General features: G+C 44.6%; 3 protein-coding genes across 3 annotated transcripts in view; 1 reads left to right on the forward strand and 2 right to left on the reverse strand.

The window, feature by feature from the left end:
* Window positions 1-8,400, reverse strand: part of ALKBH1 (alkB homolog 1, histone H2A dioxygenase) — a 21,701-nt gene extending 13,301 nt beyond the window's left edge. The window contains exon 1 of the mRNA XM_084630669.1: window positions 8,157-8,400. Within this exon, the coding sequence (XP_084486795.1) occupies window positions 8,157-8,300 (144 nt within the window). The 5' untranslated portion in view covers window positions 8,301-8,400. The remainder of the gene's footprint in view (window positions 1-8,156) is intronic.
* On the forward strand, window positions 8,347-14,219 carry SLIRP (SRA stem-loop interacting RNA binding protein). Its single transcript, XM_084630670.1, has 4 exons — window positions 8,347-8,496; window positions 8,937-8,995; window positions 11,223-11,330; window positions 14,080-14,219. The coding sequence occupies exons 1-4, from the start codon at window positions 8,421-8,423 to the stop codon at window positions 14,152-14,154; spliced, it is 318 nt and encodes a 105-aa protein (XP_084486796.1). The 5' UTR covers window positions 8,347-8,420; the 3' UTR covers window positions 14,155-14,219.
* Window positions 14,151-20,849, reverse strand: part of SNW1 (SNW domain containing 1) — a 22,726-nt gene continuing 16,027 nt past the window's right edge. The window contains exons 9-14 of the mRNA XM_084630668.1: window positions 19,507-19,623; window positions 18,986-19,127; window positions 17,708-17,804; window positions 16,280-16,397; window positions 15,056-15,219; window positions 14,151-14,974 (exon numbers count right to left, since the gene is read on the reverse strand). Coding sequence (XP_084486794.1) covers window positions 14,776-14,974; window positions 15,056-15,219; window positions 16,280-16,397; window positions 17,708-17,804; window positions 18,986-19,127; window positions 19,507-19,623 — 837 coding nt within the window. The 3' untranslated portion in view covers window positions 14,151-14,775. The remainder of the gene's footprint in view (window positions 14,975-15,055; window positions 15,220-16,279; window positions 16,398-17,707; window positions 17,805-18,985; window positions 19,128-19,506; window positions 19,624-20,849) is intronic.

Consider the following 20,849-nt stretch of genomic DNA (forward strand, 5'->3'; position numbering starts at 1 on the left):
CAGCAAAGTTCCCTCTAAGCTGTGCTTCTGCCTATTAAGCCTCGCAGAGGGGCTCAGGGCTGCGGCAGGAAGAGGCGCCCCTCCTCACCAGCCCCAGCGTGGACCTGCCGCAGCGGGGAGAGGTGCACAACCCCCCACACCATCCCCCCCGAGAGCTTCCGGAGAGAGGTGCCTCTCCCCCAGCCCCGAACTGCTGCTGCAAGAGAGGGCTGGGGGGAGTTCTCTCTCCCTGCCGCAGCCCCGGGGCAGCCTGCACCCCAAACCCCTCATCCCTGTGCCCCAACTCTCTGCCCCAGCCCTGAGCTCCCTCATTCACCCCCGATCCCTCATCCCCAGCCTCACCCCAGAGCCCACACCCCAACCCTCTGCCTCAGCCCTGAGCCCGCTCCCACACTCCAAACCTCCATATTGGTGCACATAACAAATTCATTCCGCATATGGAGGTAAAAAATTAGAGGGAACACTGAAGTCCTGGAGAACACATATTGTGTTGATAAGTGGGAGTCTCAGCGCGTGCCGCCCCACAAAAGGAAAAGATGTTAATGAAACCCTTGTTCATTGTTCAACATTAAACAGTTAAGTGTGTTCCAGGGTTCTGTGTCAAGTTATCAGTAGCTTACTCCTGTTGCAACAACCATCATTACAAATCTTTTAAAATTAATGACACAGAAAAATGAAAACCAGCCAAAGCAGAAGAAATGTAAGGTTTTCACGTTAATAATATCCCTTAGTTCTTTTAGTTGTATCATTTTCTATAGGGAAAACCCCCTTTTAACAATAGTCTTTTAGATCAGTGGTTTTCAAACTTTTTTTTCTGGCGACCCAGTTTAAGAAAATTGTTGATGCCCATGACCCAACGGAGCTGGGGATGAAGGGTTTGGGGTGTGGGACGGGCTCAGGGCTGGGGTAGAGGGTTGGAGTGCAGGGGTGAGGGCTAGGGGTGGGGCTGGGGATGAGGGTTTGGGGTACAGGACAGGGCTCCAGATTTGGGGGGTGCTCAGTGCTGGGATAGGGGATTGGGGCGTGGGCTTATCTTGGGCAGCTCCCGGTCAGCGGGGGTGCTAAGACATGCTTCCTTCCTGTCCTGGCACTGTGGACCGCGCTGCACCCTGGAAGCAGCCAGCAGCAGGCCTGGCTCCTAGGCGGAGGCACGCAAGCAGCTCCATGTGGCTCTCACCTGCAGACACTGCTCCCCCATCCCCCATCTCCCAGTGGCTGGTTCCCACTTTGGGCAGCCCTGTGGCCCCCTGCCTAGGAGCCGGACCTGCTGCTGGCTGCTTCCAGGATGCAGCACGGTGTCAGAACAGGTAGGGATTAGCCTGCCTTACCCAGGCAGCATCGCCAACGGGACTTTTAATGGCCCGGTCAGCGGTGCTGACCAGAGCCACTGTGATCCAGTGCCTTACATTCTGTGACCCAGTACTGGGTCGCAACCTGCAGTTTGAAAACCACTGTTTTAGATGTATTATCTGTCATTTTTGAGGGGAGGAAAGGGAAAAGAATACCACAAACAGAAAATGCAGATTCTGTCGGTGGTGTGACTTACAGCCTCACTGCAGGAAAAACACAGGCTCAGCACATGATCTTATCACCCAATCAAGATCTGTCAAACTTGTATCAGGAGTGGGTTGTTGAAGGCATTGCTTTTAGATGCTGTTCTGGTCATAGGCTCACGGCGCTGCTGCAAGGCATAGAGTTGTCTTGGCAGCTAAGCAAGATTCGCTGTTAGATAGCAGGCAAAGAGAGAAATAGGAAAGAGAATACGGTAGGGATGGAGTATGGGGGCGGAAATGAAACCTGAGAAAAGGGATTAGAGCAAGAACCCAAATCTCTTTTACTCTTGAGGGAATTCTGAGCCACTGCGCATGTGCAGAATTCATGTCCCCCGCAGATTTCTTTGCTTCCCCACAGAAAAATGACTTTCTGACAGGAAAGCAAAGGGAAGCCACAAGAGCAGTCATGGAACCCTCCCCAGCAGTATGTTTTGGGTGCCCAGGGCAGCCAGCAGAGAGGTAAATCACTCTGGGGCAGGAAGCAAGACTGGGGAGCACCCGGCTGGTGTCTCCTCCCTGTGCTGGGCTCAGCTGCTAGTCCTGGCTGGGCTGGGGAAGACAGGACTTCCTCCTCCCCTGCACGGCATCTGGGGCTGGGTCAGACCCACCCCCAGATTTCTCCCAAGGCTGCAGGAAGCTCTGCAAACTCTCCCCTCCACCTCACTTCCTGCACCCATCAGTCCTCAGCTGCAGTGGGAGGGATCCCTATACAGGGAGCTGCTCCCCCATCCACCCAAAACCCATGCATCCAGAACCCCTCATACCCAGACCCTCCTGCCGAGCCTCACCCCTCACACATCTGGAATACCCCGACGAGTCACCTGAACCCAGATCCCCACGCCACTGGGCTCCACTCCCCCAGCATTTGGAACCCCACCAAGCCCCCGACACCCAGACTCCCTTGCCAAGCTCTATCCCCCCCCGACACTGAGCCCCAACCATCTCCTCCCTACACCTGAGCCCCTTCACCTGGTCCCCCTGCAGGGTCTCGTTACCGATGCACCCAGAACCCCCCCAAAAGCTCCTATGCATCCAGATGCCCCCCGAGCCACCTGCACCCAGACTGCCCCACAGAGAACTCTCTCAACCCACACCTAGATCCCCCACACACTAAATCCCTCCACACTTGGATCCTGCCTGCCTACACCTGGTGCACCTGACATGGAGGAACAAGGCACTGGGGTGTTTCTGGGGCAGGCTCGGTCCTTGCGCTGTGTCAGGGTTGGGTGCAGCCTCACTACTGAGTCCATGCCCCGGGGTGGGGAGCTGCACAGTGATCTCCCACCACCGTGCAGCCAGTAGCTGTGCTCCCCAATGCCATGCTGGAGCCTCCACATTTATTTGACAAATAAAATTTGCAGAATTTTAAAATATTGTGCGCAGAATTTTTAATTTTTTGGTGCAGAATGCCCTCAGGAGAAAGCACTGGACCATTGCCTAAAAAGAACTGCTAGGCTGAAAACCACTTATGTTTTTAAAGTCTGCTATTTTGAAAAATCCCAGGCTTATGAGCATATGATGTATGTGGAATCTCAGTTTCTTTTAAAGGCATAGTGCATTTGTTTCTAGCCCTGATGGATTTTGAGATATCACACATTAAAACCACCAGGGCTGCCTTGGTCTAGCAGTGCTTTTGGACACATTTGTTTCTACAGACGGCAGCTTGTAAGATAATGGACCTTAAAAAAAAATCACATCATTCTAACTAATAGCTTGGTTTTGTCCATACAACAATACAGTAATTAAGATGTAATGGCCACGCTACAAGAACTACTAGAGCTAGAAACCACAATGTTTTATAGTACGTGACAGACTGGAATCAGAGTTTTCAAATGGTATGAAGTATTAGGGTTCAAAAGGGAGCTAGATAGGTTCATCAATGGCTATTAGCCAGGATGGGCAGGAATGGTGTCCCTAGCCTCTGTTTGCCAGAAGATGGGACTGGGTGACACGGCATGGATCACTTGATGATAACCTGTCCGTTCATTCCCTTTGGGGCACCTGCCATTGGCCACTGTCAGATGACAGGATACTGGGCTTGATGGACCTTTGGTCTGACCCAGTATGGCCATCCTTATGTTCTTATTAATCTCTAACTAGCAGGTCATGCAATCTTAGAACTTCATATTGGAAATTATGTTGGGGGAAGAGAGCAATAAAAATTATGTGATTTTATGACCATTTGTCTTACAGCCTACTAGGTATAGAAACACTTTGAAAGGACTTCTATATAGACATTACACACAAACACAAACCATATTAAGAGTATTATTAAGGTTGCATAAGCAAGCTCTCAAAAGTTAGGAGATGCCAGAATGAAGGTTGCCTGTGCAACCTTAATTTGGTCCTTTGGTGTAAATGCATTACAAAACTGTCTTTAATTACCTAATCTCACACTATTTTTTCCACAGGACCCCGCCTCATTCAGTGCACAGTACAGACCTCTTCTAGGGGTGAATCAGGGTAGTGCAAGTAGAAGAGGCTGTTGTCTGCAGTGCCCCAACCTCATTTATTGCAGGAATTGGAAGGAGTGCAATATCTGAAGTACTGGGGATTGGTGGCTGTAGGCCTGCCCAAAACTAAAGGCCCTCCCCCTCAATGAATAGGGAGGAACCACTGGATTTGAGCATCACTTGATTATAGGGCATAACAAATGAAAAAACAGGAGCAAGGGTCAGGTCAGAGGTAAAGAAGCAGGGATCCTGAGGGGAACTTCCAACAGAGCCCACTGCTTCACAAAGGCGTCTACGAAGTCAGTGGACACTGTCCAGAGGAACTGTGCCTAGAGACATGACTGGATGAGGAACAGAAATAGGCCCTGCAGTTGTGGAGTAACCTCCCCCTCCGCATCGAGCTTCCTTCTCCTGGTATGATGGATGGCCCAGACAATTTTAAATCTGGCATTTTCTAACTTAAATTGCTTGACTATGCAACCTAAATAACATTTTTTATGTAGTCTTTTTAAAGTGTAATTTTCTAGGTTTTTTTTTGTTTGTTTGTTTTAGGAAAAAGATAAAATATAAAATAAGTAAAACTGCAACAATCCCCACATCACGACTCATTAGTAGAGCTTGAACCTTGAAGCTTCAACACATACTTCTAACACTTAAACCAGTGGTTCTCAAACTTTTGTACTGGTGACCCCTTTCACATAGCAAGCCTCTGAGTGCGATTCCCCTTATAAACTAAAAAAACACTTTTTTTGTATATTTAACACCATTATAAATGCTGGAGGCAAAACAGGGTGTGGGGTGGAGGCTGATAGCTCACGACCCCGATGTAATAACCTCGTGACCCCCTGAGGGGTGCTGACACCGTTTGAGAACCCCTGACTTAAACAGAACTAATTACATTAGTTGGCAGCAGAAGACTGCTATCCAAGAAGGGTAGATGGGCTGCTGGTGCCACATGCTGGGTCTGACAGCCCAATCTGGCTTTCTCTCTTGGTCCCCGCAGAGACAGATAGATTTTGTTCCCCATGTTATGTCCACAAAGCAAGGCAGGGATAGCTGGGGCTTTGTGGTAGGTCTGAAGAACAGTCAGGGGGTGTCATTGTGGGACTTCCTTCTCCTTCCCACCCAGGAAGTTGGGGGAAGCAGAACCGCCACCAGAAAGGGGATAAGTTGCTGGGGTAATGTGTCTCCTCTCAGGAGGGGCATTGTGGGAGGTAGAGCGTGAGGCTGGGCTTTTTGACCCCTGAAAGCTACTCCAGCAGCTCCTGTTCCCAGAAAAATGTATGCTGTTGCTTTAGCCAATGTGTGAGCCTGGCCTTAAAAATATTCATGTTCAGCTGTTTTGGCATTCTGCCAACATTCTCCTGTGCAGTGAAAGTCACAGTGATTAAATAGTGTTTTTTTAACAGTTTATATCTGAAACTTCAACAGTATTCCATGGAGAAAAGAAAAGTCACTTCTGTAGCCTGAGGGTTTCATTCCTGCTGAATTTCAAAGGACTACAGCAGGGGTAGTTAATTATTTTTTGTCAAGGTCCAAATTTCTTGGTCAAGGTATAGTCAAGGTCCAGACTCCAGAGAAAGTAATAAAAAAAACAAATGATGATAATAAAAAAATAGCTTTCAGGGTCCGTTCAAAAGTGGCTGGCAGTCTGGATTTGGCCCATGGTCCGCCTATTAACTATTCCTGGATGACAACAATCATAGAACTGGAAGAGACCTTGAGAGGTCATTTAGTTCAGTCCCCCGCACTCAAGGCAGGACTAAGTATTATCTAGACCAGGGGTTCTCAAACTGGGGGTCAGGACCCCTCAGGGGATCGCAAGGTTATTACATGGGGGGGGGGTCACGAGCTGTCAGCGTCCACCTCAAACCCTGCTTTCCCTCCTGCATTTATAATGGGGTTAAATATATTTAAAAGTGTTTTTAATTTACAAGTGAGGGTGGGGTTGCGCTCAGAGGCTTGCTATCTGAAAGGGGTCACCAGTTGGGGTCACCAGTACAAAAGTTTGAGAACCACTAATCTAAACCACCCCTGACAGGCGTTTGTCCAACCTGCTGTTAAAAATCCTCAATGATGGAGATTCCACAAACTCCCTAGGCAATTTATTCCAGTCTTAACCACTCTGACCATTTGGAAGTTTTTCCTAATGTCCAACCTAAACTACCCTTTCTGCAATTTAAGCCCATTGCTGTTTGTCCTAGTCTCAGAAGTTAAGAACAATTTTTCTCCCTCCTCTGTATAACTACCTTCTATATACTTGAAAACTGTTACCATGTCCCCTCTCAGTCTTCTCTTCTCCAGACTGAACAAACCCAATTTTTTCAATCTTCCCTCATAGCTCTTGTTTTCTAGACCTTTAATCATTTTTGTTGCTCTTCTCTGGACTCTCTCCAATTTGTCCACATCTTTCCTGAAATGTGGCGCCCATAACTGGACGCAGTACCCCAGTTGTGGCCTAATCAGCATGGAGTAGAGCGGAAGAATTACTTCTTGTGTCTTGCTTACAATACTCCTGCTAATACATCCCAGAATGTTTGCCTTTTTTGCAACAATGTTACACTGTCGACTCATATTTAGCTTGTGATCCACTATGACCCCCAGATCCCTTTCCACAGTACTCCTTCTTAGGCAGTCATTTCCCATTTTGTATGTGTGAAACTGATTGTTCCTTCCTAAGCAGTGTACTTTGCATTTGTCCTTCTTGAATTCCATCCTATTTACTTCAGATCACTTCTCCAGTTTGTGCAGATCATTTTGAATTTTAACTCTATCCTCCAAAGCAGGTGTTAGAGATAGAGGTGTTAGAGCTTCTAAAAAAAGGGTTGCAAAAATCTTTTATAGTAGAAAGCGTTAGGCAACCTAAATCTGGAGGTCATTACTAGCTCTTCCTACGATCAGGATGTGCTCTTCACAATGTTATGGGAGGACCACTAAACTTGTCCAGGTTTGTAGACAAAAATTGTTGATCCTGGGTCATATGCAGCATGTTTCTCTTACATAGTTGAAAAGGACTATGTTATTTTAGAGAGAGTGCTTATTTGCCTCTTCTGTTTATTACTCCCCTGAAGTTGTCATCCTCTATTCTTAACGTGTTTCTCTACATCAGCTAATTGTGCTACCACAGATAGAAGATGCTGGATTTAGGGAGGAAATAAGCAGCAGATAGATTGGCTCTTAAGGAAACAGCTTCCTTTCTCAAATAGTCTTAATAATACACAATTAAAAAAAACCCAAGAGGAATATGATCATATTAAGAGATTATGTATACCTAGTATGGTGCTTTAGAAATGCAGAGAGATTAATAGGTAATGGAAAAGGATTTCTAGCTGGGTGCATTTCAAAGTTTTCCATGAGGTTCCAGCCCACCACACTGAAAACAACTCCCATGTGAAGAACACACATCCATAAATCTGCTGTTGCAGATGGGAAAAATGCTAGTCACAGATACTGTGATCAACTACTGTTGGTAAAAGATTGTATGAACCTGAGGAGCCAGTGTTGGCTTGTTTGCATTGGGGCAGCCGCTTTAACAGTACCATTGTTTGTACTGTAAACAGTCAAGACAAGTATTTCCAGCAAGGCGAATAGAAATATTAACATACACATAAAAAGGAAAGGAGGAAAGTTTAGCCCTTCGGAGTACGCTGTAAACAAATCTGATGGGCTCTTCTAAAAGGTTTTCATGCAACCTCTAGAGATGCCAATTCTCAGAATGTAGTGCAAGTCACATGGCACCCTACGCTTTCCCCAGCTCCTGGAGTCAGGCCCTCACACGAGAATTTCCACCTTCCTCGAGCGCACACGTTTCTAGCTCGCGTGCTTGCAGCAGGGAAAAGCCTGACAAAGCGATGAAGGCTCACAAACCAGGAAACCAAGACAAAGCCCCAGCGTTTTTAGCACCTCACGGTTTTGAGCCCATCTCATGATTTGAGGGGAACCAAACTGCCGATTTCCTTAAAGCTGGGGGTGGGCAGCGCAGTGAATAGCCCAGGGCCGAGTTGACACTCCTGTTCCTCCCAGGGCACTTAGTGCCCGCGTAGGAGGCTTGCGGCGCCAGTCGGTCTGATGAACGGGGGACTTGAGGGCGAGAGCGGCGGCCGGTGCCCGGGAGCGGACGCCGGGATCCCCCCCAACTCCCCGCAGTTACCTGGTCCCCCGGGGCGGAGAAATCAATTACAGCCCGCAAGTCGGGCCCGCCCCGCAGATCCCGCCGCCGGTAGAAACGGAAGAGCCGGCGGAAGGCGTCTTCCCTACCCTCCCGCGCCAGGGCCGCAGCCGCGGCCGCCGCCATCTTGGCACTGACAACCTCTCACACCCCACGCCCGCGGGAGCACAAGCCGACGGACGGCTCGCATCTGATTGGCTGAGCGGGAAGAGGTCAGAGGTCAGAATTCGCTCTTCTCCTTCCAAGATGGCGGCGACGCGCGCTTATCCCCGGCGAGTGTTCGAGCTCTTCGTATCCCAAGTCCCCTGGACTCTGGCCACGAGTGAGTCCGGGTAGCGGGGCGCCCCCCCTCCCCCGTGCCGAGCTCCCCGGACGGGTCCAGGTCTCCAGTCACCGGGCGGTGTGAGGAGCGGGCCCGATCGGGCCGCGGAGCCCCCTGTCCGCCCCGCAGAGGGGAGCAGGAGCCAGTCCCCGCCCGGCAGCAGCTGGCTCCTGTCCGGGACTCCAGCGGGGCGGACGGCTTCATTGCAGAGCTCCCCCGCCCCGCCATTGTCTGCTCCAGCAGAGAGGCCAAGCTCGTGGGTAGAGCGGGACGTGTATCGCGGGGCAGCTTGCGCTGCCCTTGAGGGGTGTGTGTGTGAAGGAGGGATGGGCACGTCTCACGGTAGGGCCTTAGGCACAGGCCCATTGTTTACAAAAAAATCTTATCGGGGTTGTTGGATGTCGTGGACTTCGTTGTGACTGTACGTTTTTCTCCCACAGGGGAACTCAGAAACTATTTTGCTCAGTTTGGGACTGTAAGAAAATGCATGTTGCCATTTGTGAGTATCTGCCTTTCTTTAGCTAATTGCCCCTTTATCCAAAGCAAATTAACACTGCTATTCATGTTATTTATCATATAATCAACAGGAGCTGGAAAGTACCTATTAGTTCATATTGTCCAACTTTCCCCACTAACTTGGGGTTGTTCCCTATGAACAAATGCTTAGTTAGTTTAGTCCCCAGTGAAACTTCCACTACTCCTCTTGAGATTTTTTTCCATGGCTTTGTTGATATCACTGTTAAGAAGCCTTTTCTTGTATTCTGATCAAATTTTCCTTAATTCCATCTCATTATATTTCCTTGGGCCACCCTAAATAACTCATATACCTTTTGGTGGTTCCTGCTTTCAGATTGTTATAAACAGTTATAGCTAATATTTGGACAACACTTCAGAATGTTAGAAGTGGGAGTCTGGACTTTTGGTTACTATTATGTGTGCCTACTGAAGTACTTAGTGAGCTTGGCCACATAACCTTTTGGAGCCTTACTACCCATCTGCAAAGTGGGCATTATAATGTCCTATATTCATTGAACTCCTATGTTGCAAGATGTTATACAAATGCAAAGTTATTAGGTGCCTTAGTTGGTGTTGCTTAACTGGACATACGGTATTTGACTTTTTGTGTTAAATAAGCTGAAAAGTGATTTTTTGCTGCTTCACAATAGCCCCTTGGTAGGCAATGAAGGAGCCAAATGGGGTGGCTGTAAAAAAAAAAAAAAAAAAGAAAGTCCTTTATTCCACTTTAGCTGGGAAGATGGTTGTGGATGCTTCAGAAATATGGGAAGACAACCATTTTTAGGAAAAATGGCAGCTGGCTGATCATAGAATCATAGAATATCAGGGTTGGAAGGGATCCCAGAAGGTCATCTAGTCCAACCCCCTGCTCGAAGCAGGACCAATTCCCAGTTAAATCATCCCAGCCAGGGCTTTGTCAAACCTGACCTTAAAAACCTCTAAGGAAGGAGATTCTACCACCTCCCTAGGTAATGCATTCCAGTGTTTCACCACCCTCTTAGTGAAAAAGTTTTTCCTAATATCCAATCTAAACCTCCCCCACTGCAACTTGGTAGTTCATGGTGCATGGTAGTTCATATAAACAATGCTTCTGCTTCCTCACTTCTGTCAATTGTCTTATGTCAAAATATTCTGACCAAATGGTGGTGAATAAATTCCATTCTGAAGATATAGCAGATGCATCTTTGAAATTCCTCTAATTCTCCAGGAGTTTAAAATATTTCTCTAAAGCTGTCTTAACTGGTAGGACACTGATTTCCAGTCCAGTTGTTCAAAAATGAATATTTTGACATGATAAAAGTATCTTTTCCCCTCACTGATAACCCCAATGTTAGTAAGCTACAGCTGGAAAACAAAACAAGCAATCCCCCTAAATTTCTAGTTGTGAACTGATCATTTTACCTAAGACTAGATTCAATAAGAAGTGGAGACCACTTGGGATGTGGGTGAAATTATTTGGGAATGCAGGGAATCATCTTATTTCTGAAAATAAAATTGATGTCTTTATCACCACTCTTTACGGGACACTACAAATGTCACACTGTGACAAGGCTGATTCAGCATAAGTTGGAAGTAGTGCTGCTGGTCATGATTGAAATCAGTGGCAGAACTAGCTGTAGCTCAGGCCTGAGGTACTTTAGCAGATTTGGCTATTGTAGCTAGCTTTCCTCTTCGTGGATAGCAATGCATTCTTAAAAGTGGAAAGCCCATTAAAAGGAATTTAGGAAGTCATGGATTTTTTTTCCTATGCATCTTGCTTGTCTTACTATTGCAATCAGCTTTTCTAGTATCTTAGACTACTGCTATAATCTTGTTTCCTCATTTTCCAAGGCTCAGGCTTGTGATTTAGATCAACCCCCATTTAAATGCTGCCACTTGTGGTAGACAATAGGTAATGCCTTCAGTCTTGAACAAATAACCATACTGTGCTATCCAGCCTTTCAAACTGATGTTAAAAAGACAATGTTGGCTGCGGACTCAAGCTGTGGGAGGGGAGGGGAGCAGCGTCCAGTTAAATTCAAGTTCACAAGGCAGTTGGGCTCAAGTGTTCTGGAAAGGGTATGATGGGCTCCTGAAAGAAAGTATTTAATTTTCTCTAGTGAACTAAGGATCTTTATCATGAAAAACTTTGTAAGAGGGTGCTGTAACAATGTCAGTGTAGTACTTTGTCAGTCTATTGAGCTACATTTTATTTTGTATTTGGTGGCTAGGATAAAGAAACAGGATTTCATAAAGGCTTTTGCTGGGTTGGATTCTCTTCAGAAGAAGGCCTTCACAATGCATTACAGAAGGAATCCCACATCCTAGAAGGAGTCAAGGTAACAGCTTGTTTTAAATGAACGCTTTATTTTATAAAAGAAACTGAACTCTTTTACCTCCTTTTGAGTAGGCCAGGGGTGCTGAGGAGCATTCTGTGTGCCTCTCCCAACACAAGTTGGATGAACCATCTGAACACTACAATAGAAGTAATGTAAAATTGACAGCTGTAACACTCCCCAACCTATAATTGAGAACTTTCTCTGAAGTTATCCCAAACCTCTTTTCCAGATAATGTGACTAAGTAGACTCTGCAGTGTCTCTTGAAAGTCAAATTTCCCTCATATTGGACTAAAAGGAAGAAAACAAATACAAGAGTAGAGGGCTGTCCAAGACAGCCTTGAATTCAACCCACAGCTATATAAACTTAAGAACAGTCTATATCAGTGGCCCCAGACTTTTGAGGGTTGCGGCCCCCTTACTCTGTCTGTGCCTGGTTGGGAACCGGGCTGCACCTCAGTGGAGGTGGGGGAAGAGGGGCGGAGACTGGGGCCATAGGTGGGGGTGGATCTGGGAGGAGTTGAGCTACAGCCAGGCTGCAGTGGGAGCTGGCAGCTGGGCCTGTGGCCAGGCGTGGCTCTGCTCCTGGCTTCACTCCAGCCTCAGGCCTGGGCTGGGAACAGGGCTGGGCTGGGGTCAGGCATTCGGCTGGGAGCCCTGTCTCTGTCTAATGTTCCTCAGTTTGGGGACCTTTGGTCTGTATGAACATATCACTTGGAGTCAAGTAATGAGGTAAATAGGAACAGAAATGAATATATGCAAGAGCTGAACTGTAAAGGAATTTAAACTTACAACCAACACCTTAAATTGCAGTGGAGATAACATGGGAGTCAGTGTAGGCTGTAGAGCACAGGTGTCATTCATATAACCACAACTAAAAAGGCAGCTGCATTCTGCATTTCCAAGCTATTACACACTGTAATTAAACACCTGCAGCTGCCCTATGCCAGCTGACTTTGGGCATGCAGGGGTTGGGCTACATAACTGTTTAACAGCTGTGTAGATGTTTGGATTGGAGTTCAGGCTCTGGGATAGTTTTCCCTGGCAGGGTCCTAGAACCCAAGCTCCGGTACAAGCGTTTGCAGTTAAACAGCTGTGTAGCCAGACCCCAGGTCAGTTGGCATAGGCCAGCTGCAGGTGTTTAATTGCAGTGTAGACATAACTGAAGTAGTCTCATGTAAAGTATATTGCATGCATTCATACTGAAGGTCAAAGATCTAGATGACACTCCACATCAATCAAGGATTTTCTGGCCAAGTACAGAAGGGCTAGAAGGTGGTGGTTTGGGCCACTAAGGCTAGCTGGAAATCCAGCACCACATGAGGATTCAGAAGAAACCTTAGGTTTTGTATCAAAGGGTAGACATACTCCCTTACCTGAATTGTTCATTTCTTGTGCAATTCAGTATATCACCTCTTATGTCCACATTGAATGTATTGGCTCAGTGCCCCAAAACTTGTGTGGATAAATGCTAGAGTCAGACAACTGAGTTGTCCAGGTTTGATGCAACAACTTGAGAGCGAAGTGTCAGAAAAGTGATGGCAGTAGAGCCCAACCACTTGCTGTCTCCTCTAGTGGCCTCAGTCACAGGACTAACAAGACACTGGCCCCTTCAGTCAGTAATTGCCCCAAACTACTCCATCCTTTCATGGGGACTCATTTCATTACAGAAATGGACCTTCTGTCAGTATTGTCTGGACTCTTTCCCTAATATGACCATGGATGGTTGGGTAATTTATTTTTAAAAAAATCCCAATGAGAGGTGTTGTGTTTAAAGATGAGATCTTAAATGCATAGCTTGGAAAGTCTAAAACCCCCCACCAAGCTTCAGCTGATCCTGACTGCTTTCACCTGTAATAACTACCCTTACTAAAATAATAGAACTAATAAAATATCTAGAGGCTAGAACAATAAGCAGCCTAGATCTAAGGAACCAGTCAATGCAAATTATTTTAGTCTGAACTTTTTACCTGTTTTTACAACTGATTAAAAGATAGGAGTTCTTATAAATTAAATATGCATTTGACAGTATTTTCATTGTTTCCCACAGTTGGTTTCAGTAACAGAGTTAAAAACATTAACCTGTACTACCTCGTTTTAACTCACTGAATTTCAAGTTGGTTTCCCTTTAGTGACAATTTTAGTTGACAAACATGATTTTTAGAATATTGCAAAAAATTAAGGATAAAGGGAAGTGGCAGAAGAATGTAGACTTGGAGGAGTAATTACACGTAGTTGTGGGGAGAGGACGTCAGGGATTTACTGGGTTCAAATCTTTGCAGAACAAGACGACTCTAGACAACAGGATAATAAACTTGGTAAAAGGGAGTTTGCTTTTCCCTTCACTGATATTGCTAAGTAGTTCAAAAGGTTAATCTGTCGGAAATGCTGAGTTGTCTCATGTAAAAGCTAGTTATGAAGAGATGTCAAGCTTTTTCCTCCCTGTAGAAGCAATTTATCCCATTTAATCCTAGACAGTTACTTTCCACTAGTTTTATGTGTAGTTCTGGGGAAGCTATTAAGATTTTTCTCCTGCAGGGCAGCAGCTATTTTTAACTTTCTTGTTGGGAGTCTAGTATCTATACTTATGGCTCCTGAAAGTACAAGTGTGGTGGAATAAAAAAATACCTTTTGAGAGCATCTGTCCCAGAGTGAGATCAGTGTGGATGGAGGATATGAAGTCAGTTGTCTCCTGTTGAAGTTGAACAGAAGTTTCAATTTTGGTTTAAATAGCTGCTTTCATTATTTCAGCTCCAGGTTCGACGGCAGAAACCCAGAAGTATTCGAAGTCAATATGCAAATGAAGGAGTAGCTGACATGAGTTAGCAGCAGCAGGAGACTTTATTTCACTAACATGTAAAGAAAGTCTAAAATAAACATTACTGAGGGCAGTGTGAGTGTCTTTGACTTTAAAACAGAATCCAGCTGTTTCCCTCTGCTGCGGCTGTATTGTTTATATTTGAGCTGAGAGGGGATCAGTAAATCGTAAGAACTCTATCCTACAAGCTCCCCCAAATTCCATTTATTACAGCATAAGCAGGGGGTTAGCTATATACACAAGGAGAACTATCATATTAAGTAAAAGCCTTGCTAGTTTAAAAACAAAAAACTAAAGCTCCAGGCAAGGGTATCTTACCCTGAGATGTTGGGACAGAGTTCTTGTGAGTGCTGATAGGGCACAGGGGAATAGCATAGCTAAAGCCCTGCATAAAGATAATATGCCCCGAATGGTCCAAAACAATCTTCCCCCTCCCCTGTTCTCCATGGGTGGTTGTCCTGGCTAGAACTTAGAAGAACCATTATGCACATCTGTTTACACTGCACAGAACTGCTAAATTGCTTCATATATGACCATCCACTGTACACTCCTGCTGATAGATTAAAAATGTTATGAGCATGGAGTCCCAGTTTATAGTCCATTCTTGGTACTCAATTAGGCCTGTCCATTCACTCCTTCCTCCTTTTCTTGCCCTCATGCTCATGTTCTTTAGGGCGGCTACTATCCGAGGGCCTCTTAGAACCACCGTGCTGTTTGGCTTCCTCCAAGAACTTGTCCAGACCAAAGGGATCTTCCTCAAACTGAACGGGTCCCTCTCTGCCCCTCTGTCTTCGGTCTGAGCCAGAAAATTCCTTATCAGGAACAAACCTGCAGCAGAAGAAAGATGATGTTCAGTCCAGATTGTTCTAAATGGCATAGGAAGAGATTGAGTTTCTCCTGTTTTCTTACCTGTTAGTCTTTATTCGAGCCTCTAAGTCATCACCATACATGTCTTTGTCCACATTTTTACTAGGTCTGTAGATGTTCTGGGCCATGTCTTTACCGCTTCTCCAAGGCTGGTCGTAGACATTGTAAATTTCATCCTCTCCTCCAGCAAAGCCACTATCCATACCCTGAAAAGGAGAAGAGAATGGATAATGCATGAGGTACTAATCCAAGTAGGACACGTGAGTTGTCAAAAGCTCAGTGAGGAAACATTAAGCTGATGAATTACAGGGAGGTACAATATATAATGTCTAGTGATCATGAACTCTCAGTGCTACGAACATCTGTTGTGCAAAGGACATTTCTATCCTCAAGAAACAGGAAAGAGCACCTGCATTTTAATATACAGGGATTATTTCAACCTGCCCTGCAGAGAAGCTGTTTAACATACCACACCAGTTTTAAACTGGGACTAAAGCAAGTGAAAATGCTTTTAATGTTGTAATAAAAGTAATAGCAAGCTTAAAAAAATAAAATACCCAGGGAGTCCTAGAACTGAAGTAAAGAGGAAAAGCCTGCTTTTTCAGCTTTTTGCATGTTCCTTTTCCTACAGAGTCAATTTTTCTTCTTCCTATGGGTCTTTCACAAGAAGTGAGAATAGAAAAAATGATTGTAAAGTCACTTGGCAGGAGGACAAAGGGGCACATGGAATTCTTTCAATTAACTAGACTTCACTGATAGTGTTGATTTCAAAGTCCAGTTGGGATGCGGTTAAATAAAACTCACTGCAAGTAACAATCATTTGAGAAGTATTTTCAATATGAGCAGTAAAACATGGAGTTGCAGTCTGCCAATTTCAAGTTACTATCAACTTCCTGTTCTGAATCTGTCTTTACCATATGCCTCCTTGTCTCAGTAGCACATTTCCCTTATTTCTTTATGCATTCAGTGAAAATGAAGTTCCTTCATTCCCCTGACAGAGGGCCATCATCCATTTAAGTATTTAGAGAGTATCCAATCACTTTAATATCTCAGCACTAAATGAAAGGGAATCAGAACAGCTGGCTGAAGTGGCTCCTGCTCTGTCTTGCAACATGTCTCTGTCTGCCTTCAGAGCTTTCCTCTGTACATCCAGCAGAAAGGGGTCACTAATTATCTACACTGGACTGTCCCTACAAAGGGATGAGTTGGCCCAGCATTCACCTTTTAGAAATCAAACACGCGTGTGAAGGGGTCTCATTTCTTTACCTTGCTCTGGTTGAAAAGCCTCTGGTCATACTGGACCTCATTGGATGTACGAGGGTTGGGAACACCCAGGGCAATAACTTCGCTGATATCTCTGTTCTCATTTCTCTGCAGCTTTGACCTGAGTTAAAAATGTAACAAATTTAACACTGTTCATTTGGAAGATAATCAAAATTATTAAAGTTAAGATTACAAACCATGACCTGCTGCTGGAGCAATGACTAAGACAGTGTCCATCAGAAGCTGGATTTTAACCCCAAAACTTCCCTTTTTAGGCTGAAGATTAACTTGTGGTCTCTTGGCACAGGAGACATTTTGGGGAAGTCATGTTTTAGTTGGGGGAAGGCCTTTGAGTTTGCTTTTCCACTGTTTAACATCACATCAAACTGGTTGGGGTTTAGAAACCTCTGTACTGGTTCTGATTGAAAACAGATATAGAAGACAATCTTGGGTGGTTAATTTCAGAGCTAATCACTACAAAAATTTCAAAGTGCAAGCTCTGTGAAGTCTTTGAGAGTTTAAAAGTTGGTCTGGGCAAACACACAGGCTTAGCCTGAAGAGAGTTTAAACTTATTAAATTCAAGCAAAATGGTTCAGTTAACTGGAACCACATACCAGGAGTGAAATTCTGGCCCTACTGAAGTCAACAGCAAGTTTCCAATTGACCTTGGGTCAGAATTTCATCCCAACTGACACTTTACATGATTCCCAGGCTCTATATCACTAAAACTTTGCTTCACAACTAAATTCCTCAGCATGCATGCAGAATTTATAAATGCCTTCAGAAAAATGGTTCTGGGTCAGGGTATATACATAAGTTTGAGAGCTCTCTGAGTTAAATAGCTTCTGATCAAGAAAACTAGATTCCAGAGGTTAAGTGCCATACTAACTACTACAAATCTTTCACTACTCACAAGTATGTCTACACTACAACTGAAAGCCCACAGCTGGTCCATCCCAGCTGACTCAGGCTCCCAGGGCTGCAGCCTGAGCACTTGGATCCTCCCACATCTCAGGGTCCTAGAGCCCGGGCACCAGCTCAAGACTAGATGTCAACACTGCAATTAAATAGCCCCTGAGCCCAAATCAGCTGGTACGGGCCAAATGCGGGTTTTTAGTGTTAGTTTCCAGGACGTGCACGTTGATCTTAAGGAACTGAGTTTCTATGAAATTACAAGCTTTGCAGACATTTTGTGGGACTTAACTTGTGTTATCTAAACATCTACTCCAGGAACTTACACACACTACTGGCAATACTGATAAAGCTTTTAAAATCCTGTAACAAAGTGAGGGAAGAATCCCAGTGAAGACCTCACACAAATACAGGTCACCCAAACTTGTCTCATGGGTAGAAACTTCTTTACTGTTATTTCCACTGGGAATAGAGTTGCATGAATACAGCAATTAGATAAGCTGCTCTTCGTGACTCACCTTTTGTCAGGGGCTGCTCTGGAAAGATTCCTGTCATGCTGTCTCTCTTTGCGCCGGTCATGTCTGATTTCGTCCCTCTCTCTAGCTTCTCCATCCTCTGTACAGACACATTTAAGATTGTTGATAACAAGACAGCTACTTGTTATTTGATAGAGTTAAACCAGTGATCACTGAAGTAACTGAAGTCAGTGTTCAGTTACAGAAAATGAAGGGCTCTACAACTTTTTAAATCAGATGTTTAACAGAAAGTGAAAAAGCAGATTTAAAAAGATCCCTTTCTAATGACACTGAAAACATTTCTCTAACACCTGGGCTTGATAAGATAGAGGATGCAGTCTGTCTGAACCACGTTTTCTTGGCTTTCAGGGATTCTTTTCTCTCTGCAATGCCTGGGGATTAACACTTGGCAAATCCCATGGAAGTTAAAGGGTCCCCAATGTGCTACAGAAGAGTTATGCTTTGAAGTGTTACTAAAATTAGGTTTTAGAATCAAAGAACAAATCCTGTTATGCATGCACTTCCAGCTGTAGGGAAGAGTATCCAACAACTGAGTGGATTTATCACCAGACAGTATGTCTGCTCTTTGTAGCTGGTACCTGGATCTTTGACATAACATTTCAATCTAGAGCATACAGCTGTTCCAGTACTTGGGATTCAGTTTAGTAACTAAAAGGTCTAGTGTGCAGTGTGAACTAAAGCCTGCAGAGTTTTGTTTAAAATAAGCCCAGTTACAGGACTGCAAAAAAACCCAAAAACCTGTCTGACATCCTCTAAGACTTAAAAAAGCTCATTTATGATTTACTGTCTTGTCCTGGGTTGGCATAAATATGTAACTCAGTTATAGTCCTGTGAAAAGACTCAGAATGGAAATCTTGGCACACTCTTGACAATAGAAGTGAATTAGTTTGTTTTTTCCACCGCCCCAATCTCTCACTGCCCCATCCCCTCCTTTAAGTCAAGGGTTCCCTCTACAAACCCATAAAAGCTGCTCCTTGTTGTGGTCAGAGTGCATCTCTACCTTTCTGAAGAACCTTCTCTGCAACATTCACTGACATGGGAGCTTGGGGCTCAAAATCAAACTGCACTCCCACTAACTAGCTGAGTTGACTCAAGGTCACTCAAGACACGAGAAACATTTAGTGTGCTTAGCAATTACAGTTTGGGTTTAGTTAACATAGGCTCTCATTCTTTCAACTAGTTTAAAGGGTTCGAACTAACATGAAAGCAACTTTAATATTCTGACAAGATTTCTTGCGGGGAAGGAGAGGAGGGATGTACCTTTCTCAGCATGGGTTTTGATCCCAGCTCGCCTCTCTCGGGCTTTCTGGGCCATTTCTCTGAGCTTTTCCTCATGCTTTTCCTTTTCTTTCTGTGCCATCTTTCTCTCCACCTGGGCACGCATCTCCACAGCCTCACGAGCCTGCATGAGATTAAAAACACTTGTTAATACACTGGTGGGACACGGGATGCAATGAGAGCAACAGCTACGAAGCTGCCCACTAAACAGCCTTTTTTTCCAATACGAATCAGATTGTAAACATGAAACAAAACCAGGTAGCCATATAGCCTAGCATCTAAGACTAACAAAAGAGCCACAAGCTCCCTGGAGACCAGTCCATGCTGACCTGTTGATTCAAATATCTTGATGATACAACTTATATGTCTCATGTCAGCCCAAGAGGAAGATGGAGTAGAAAGCTACAACTTCACTCAGTTGATTTTTCCCAAGGAAATAAAAATACACAGAAGAAAATAATTAAACCAACCATAACAACACTGAGATTAAACAACAGCCTGACCTTTCTGTCAGCAATGTAGAGAGCCTCAGCCAGCTTGGCAAAGTTTTCATTAATATGAACAGTCTGCAGTCCTCTGCCATCTGCAGCCAGACGCTTGTCTAATGGAATGGTGTAACCCTCGAGTGAAAACAGACAGACACTTCATCACCAGAAAGAAACGTGGAATACTGAACAAGGAAATCAAAATCTTTACCCGTTGTTAATATGCTTCAGTGGACTTGCATTTCATGCATTTGCACAATTATGCTGGAGAATACAAGCCTCATCTCCAGTCTCCTTTTTTCCACAAGGATCATCTATTTTTTCAACTAGCATCTTTACTGGGATGAGAGTGATCATCCGCAATTGATACATTTCAGCTCTTGACTTTGTGTTAAAAACTTGGGACACACTGTTTCTGGTGGTAGCCAGTTTTAAAATCTGTGTTTAAAAGCTGATTTCTCTGAATTGTTTTTAATACATATAAAACATTAGTCACCAGGACTCTGTGTCCCCAGGAGACAAGGCTCCCAGTGAGGCTGGGAGATAGATAGGGTCTGCCTCCACCTCAAAAATGCAAGTCTATGAATATTGCAGGTATTTTGGGAGATATTTAAGACAGGCTTCTATGAAATTTTTGCTTAACTGGGGTTTAAGCAGTTTTAACCTAAAACTGGAGCCTCTAAATCACTGTCAAGCACAGTTAAACAGTTGCATTTGGGTAGGAAAAAGTATCACGGCATGTTGCTTTTCCTGCCTCCTTCATTTGGAATTTCTGCACAGCAGCAACTTTGAGAGAATGGTCAGAATTGTCACTGAAATTTTATTAGTATCTCCTGCAAACACTGATCTCCTGACAGAAGTAGTGGGACCCTCTATAGTTCCTGCTGAGTGGTACAACACATACATCCCCTGCCGGGGAATAATTTAGTCAAATTGGAGATGGAAAATTCACTAGTTTTGGAAGGCATAATTGAGAACTATCTGGAGAGTCTGAGTGAGTGTAAAGAAATACACTCTGTCCTCTGATGCCAGTTTCCCCTTTTATCAGTTTAATTGACTTTCACAGAGAACCCAGAGGTTTGGTTTCAAATTCCATACTGCAATATTATGGGGATTTTATTAAATACCATTTCTTCTCTCAACACATATAATCTCTTCTATGAAGTAATACATTCCCCATCAACTCTGTGCTCCTGTCATCTTGACACTCCTAATAAATAGGAAAGAGAAAAACCGAACTCTACAACTGTTCTCCATTCTGAAAGCAGCCAGTTTACAGAGCTCTAGAGGTTTAAAGTCAGTATTATTCAGGCTCCAGATCATTCACAGAAGTCTCCCAGCAGGATGCAATATTAAAGGCT

Source organism: Lepidochelys olivacea (assembly GCF_965140295.1).
Source record: "Lepidochelys olivacea isolate rLepOli2 genome assembly, chromosome: 6".
Classification (NCBI taxonomy): domain Eukaryota; kingdom Metazoa; phylum Chordata; order Testudines; family Cheloniidae; genus Lepidochelys; species Lepidochelys olivacea.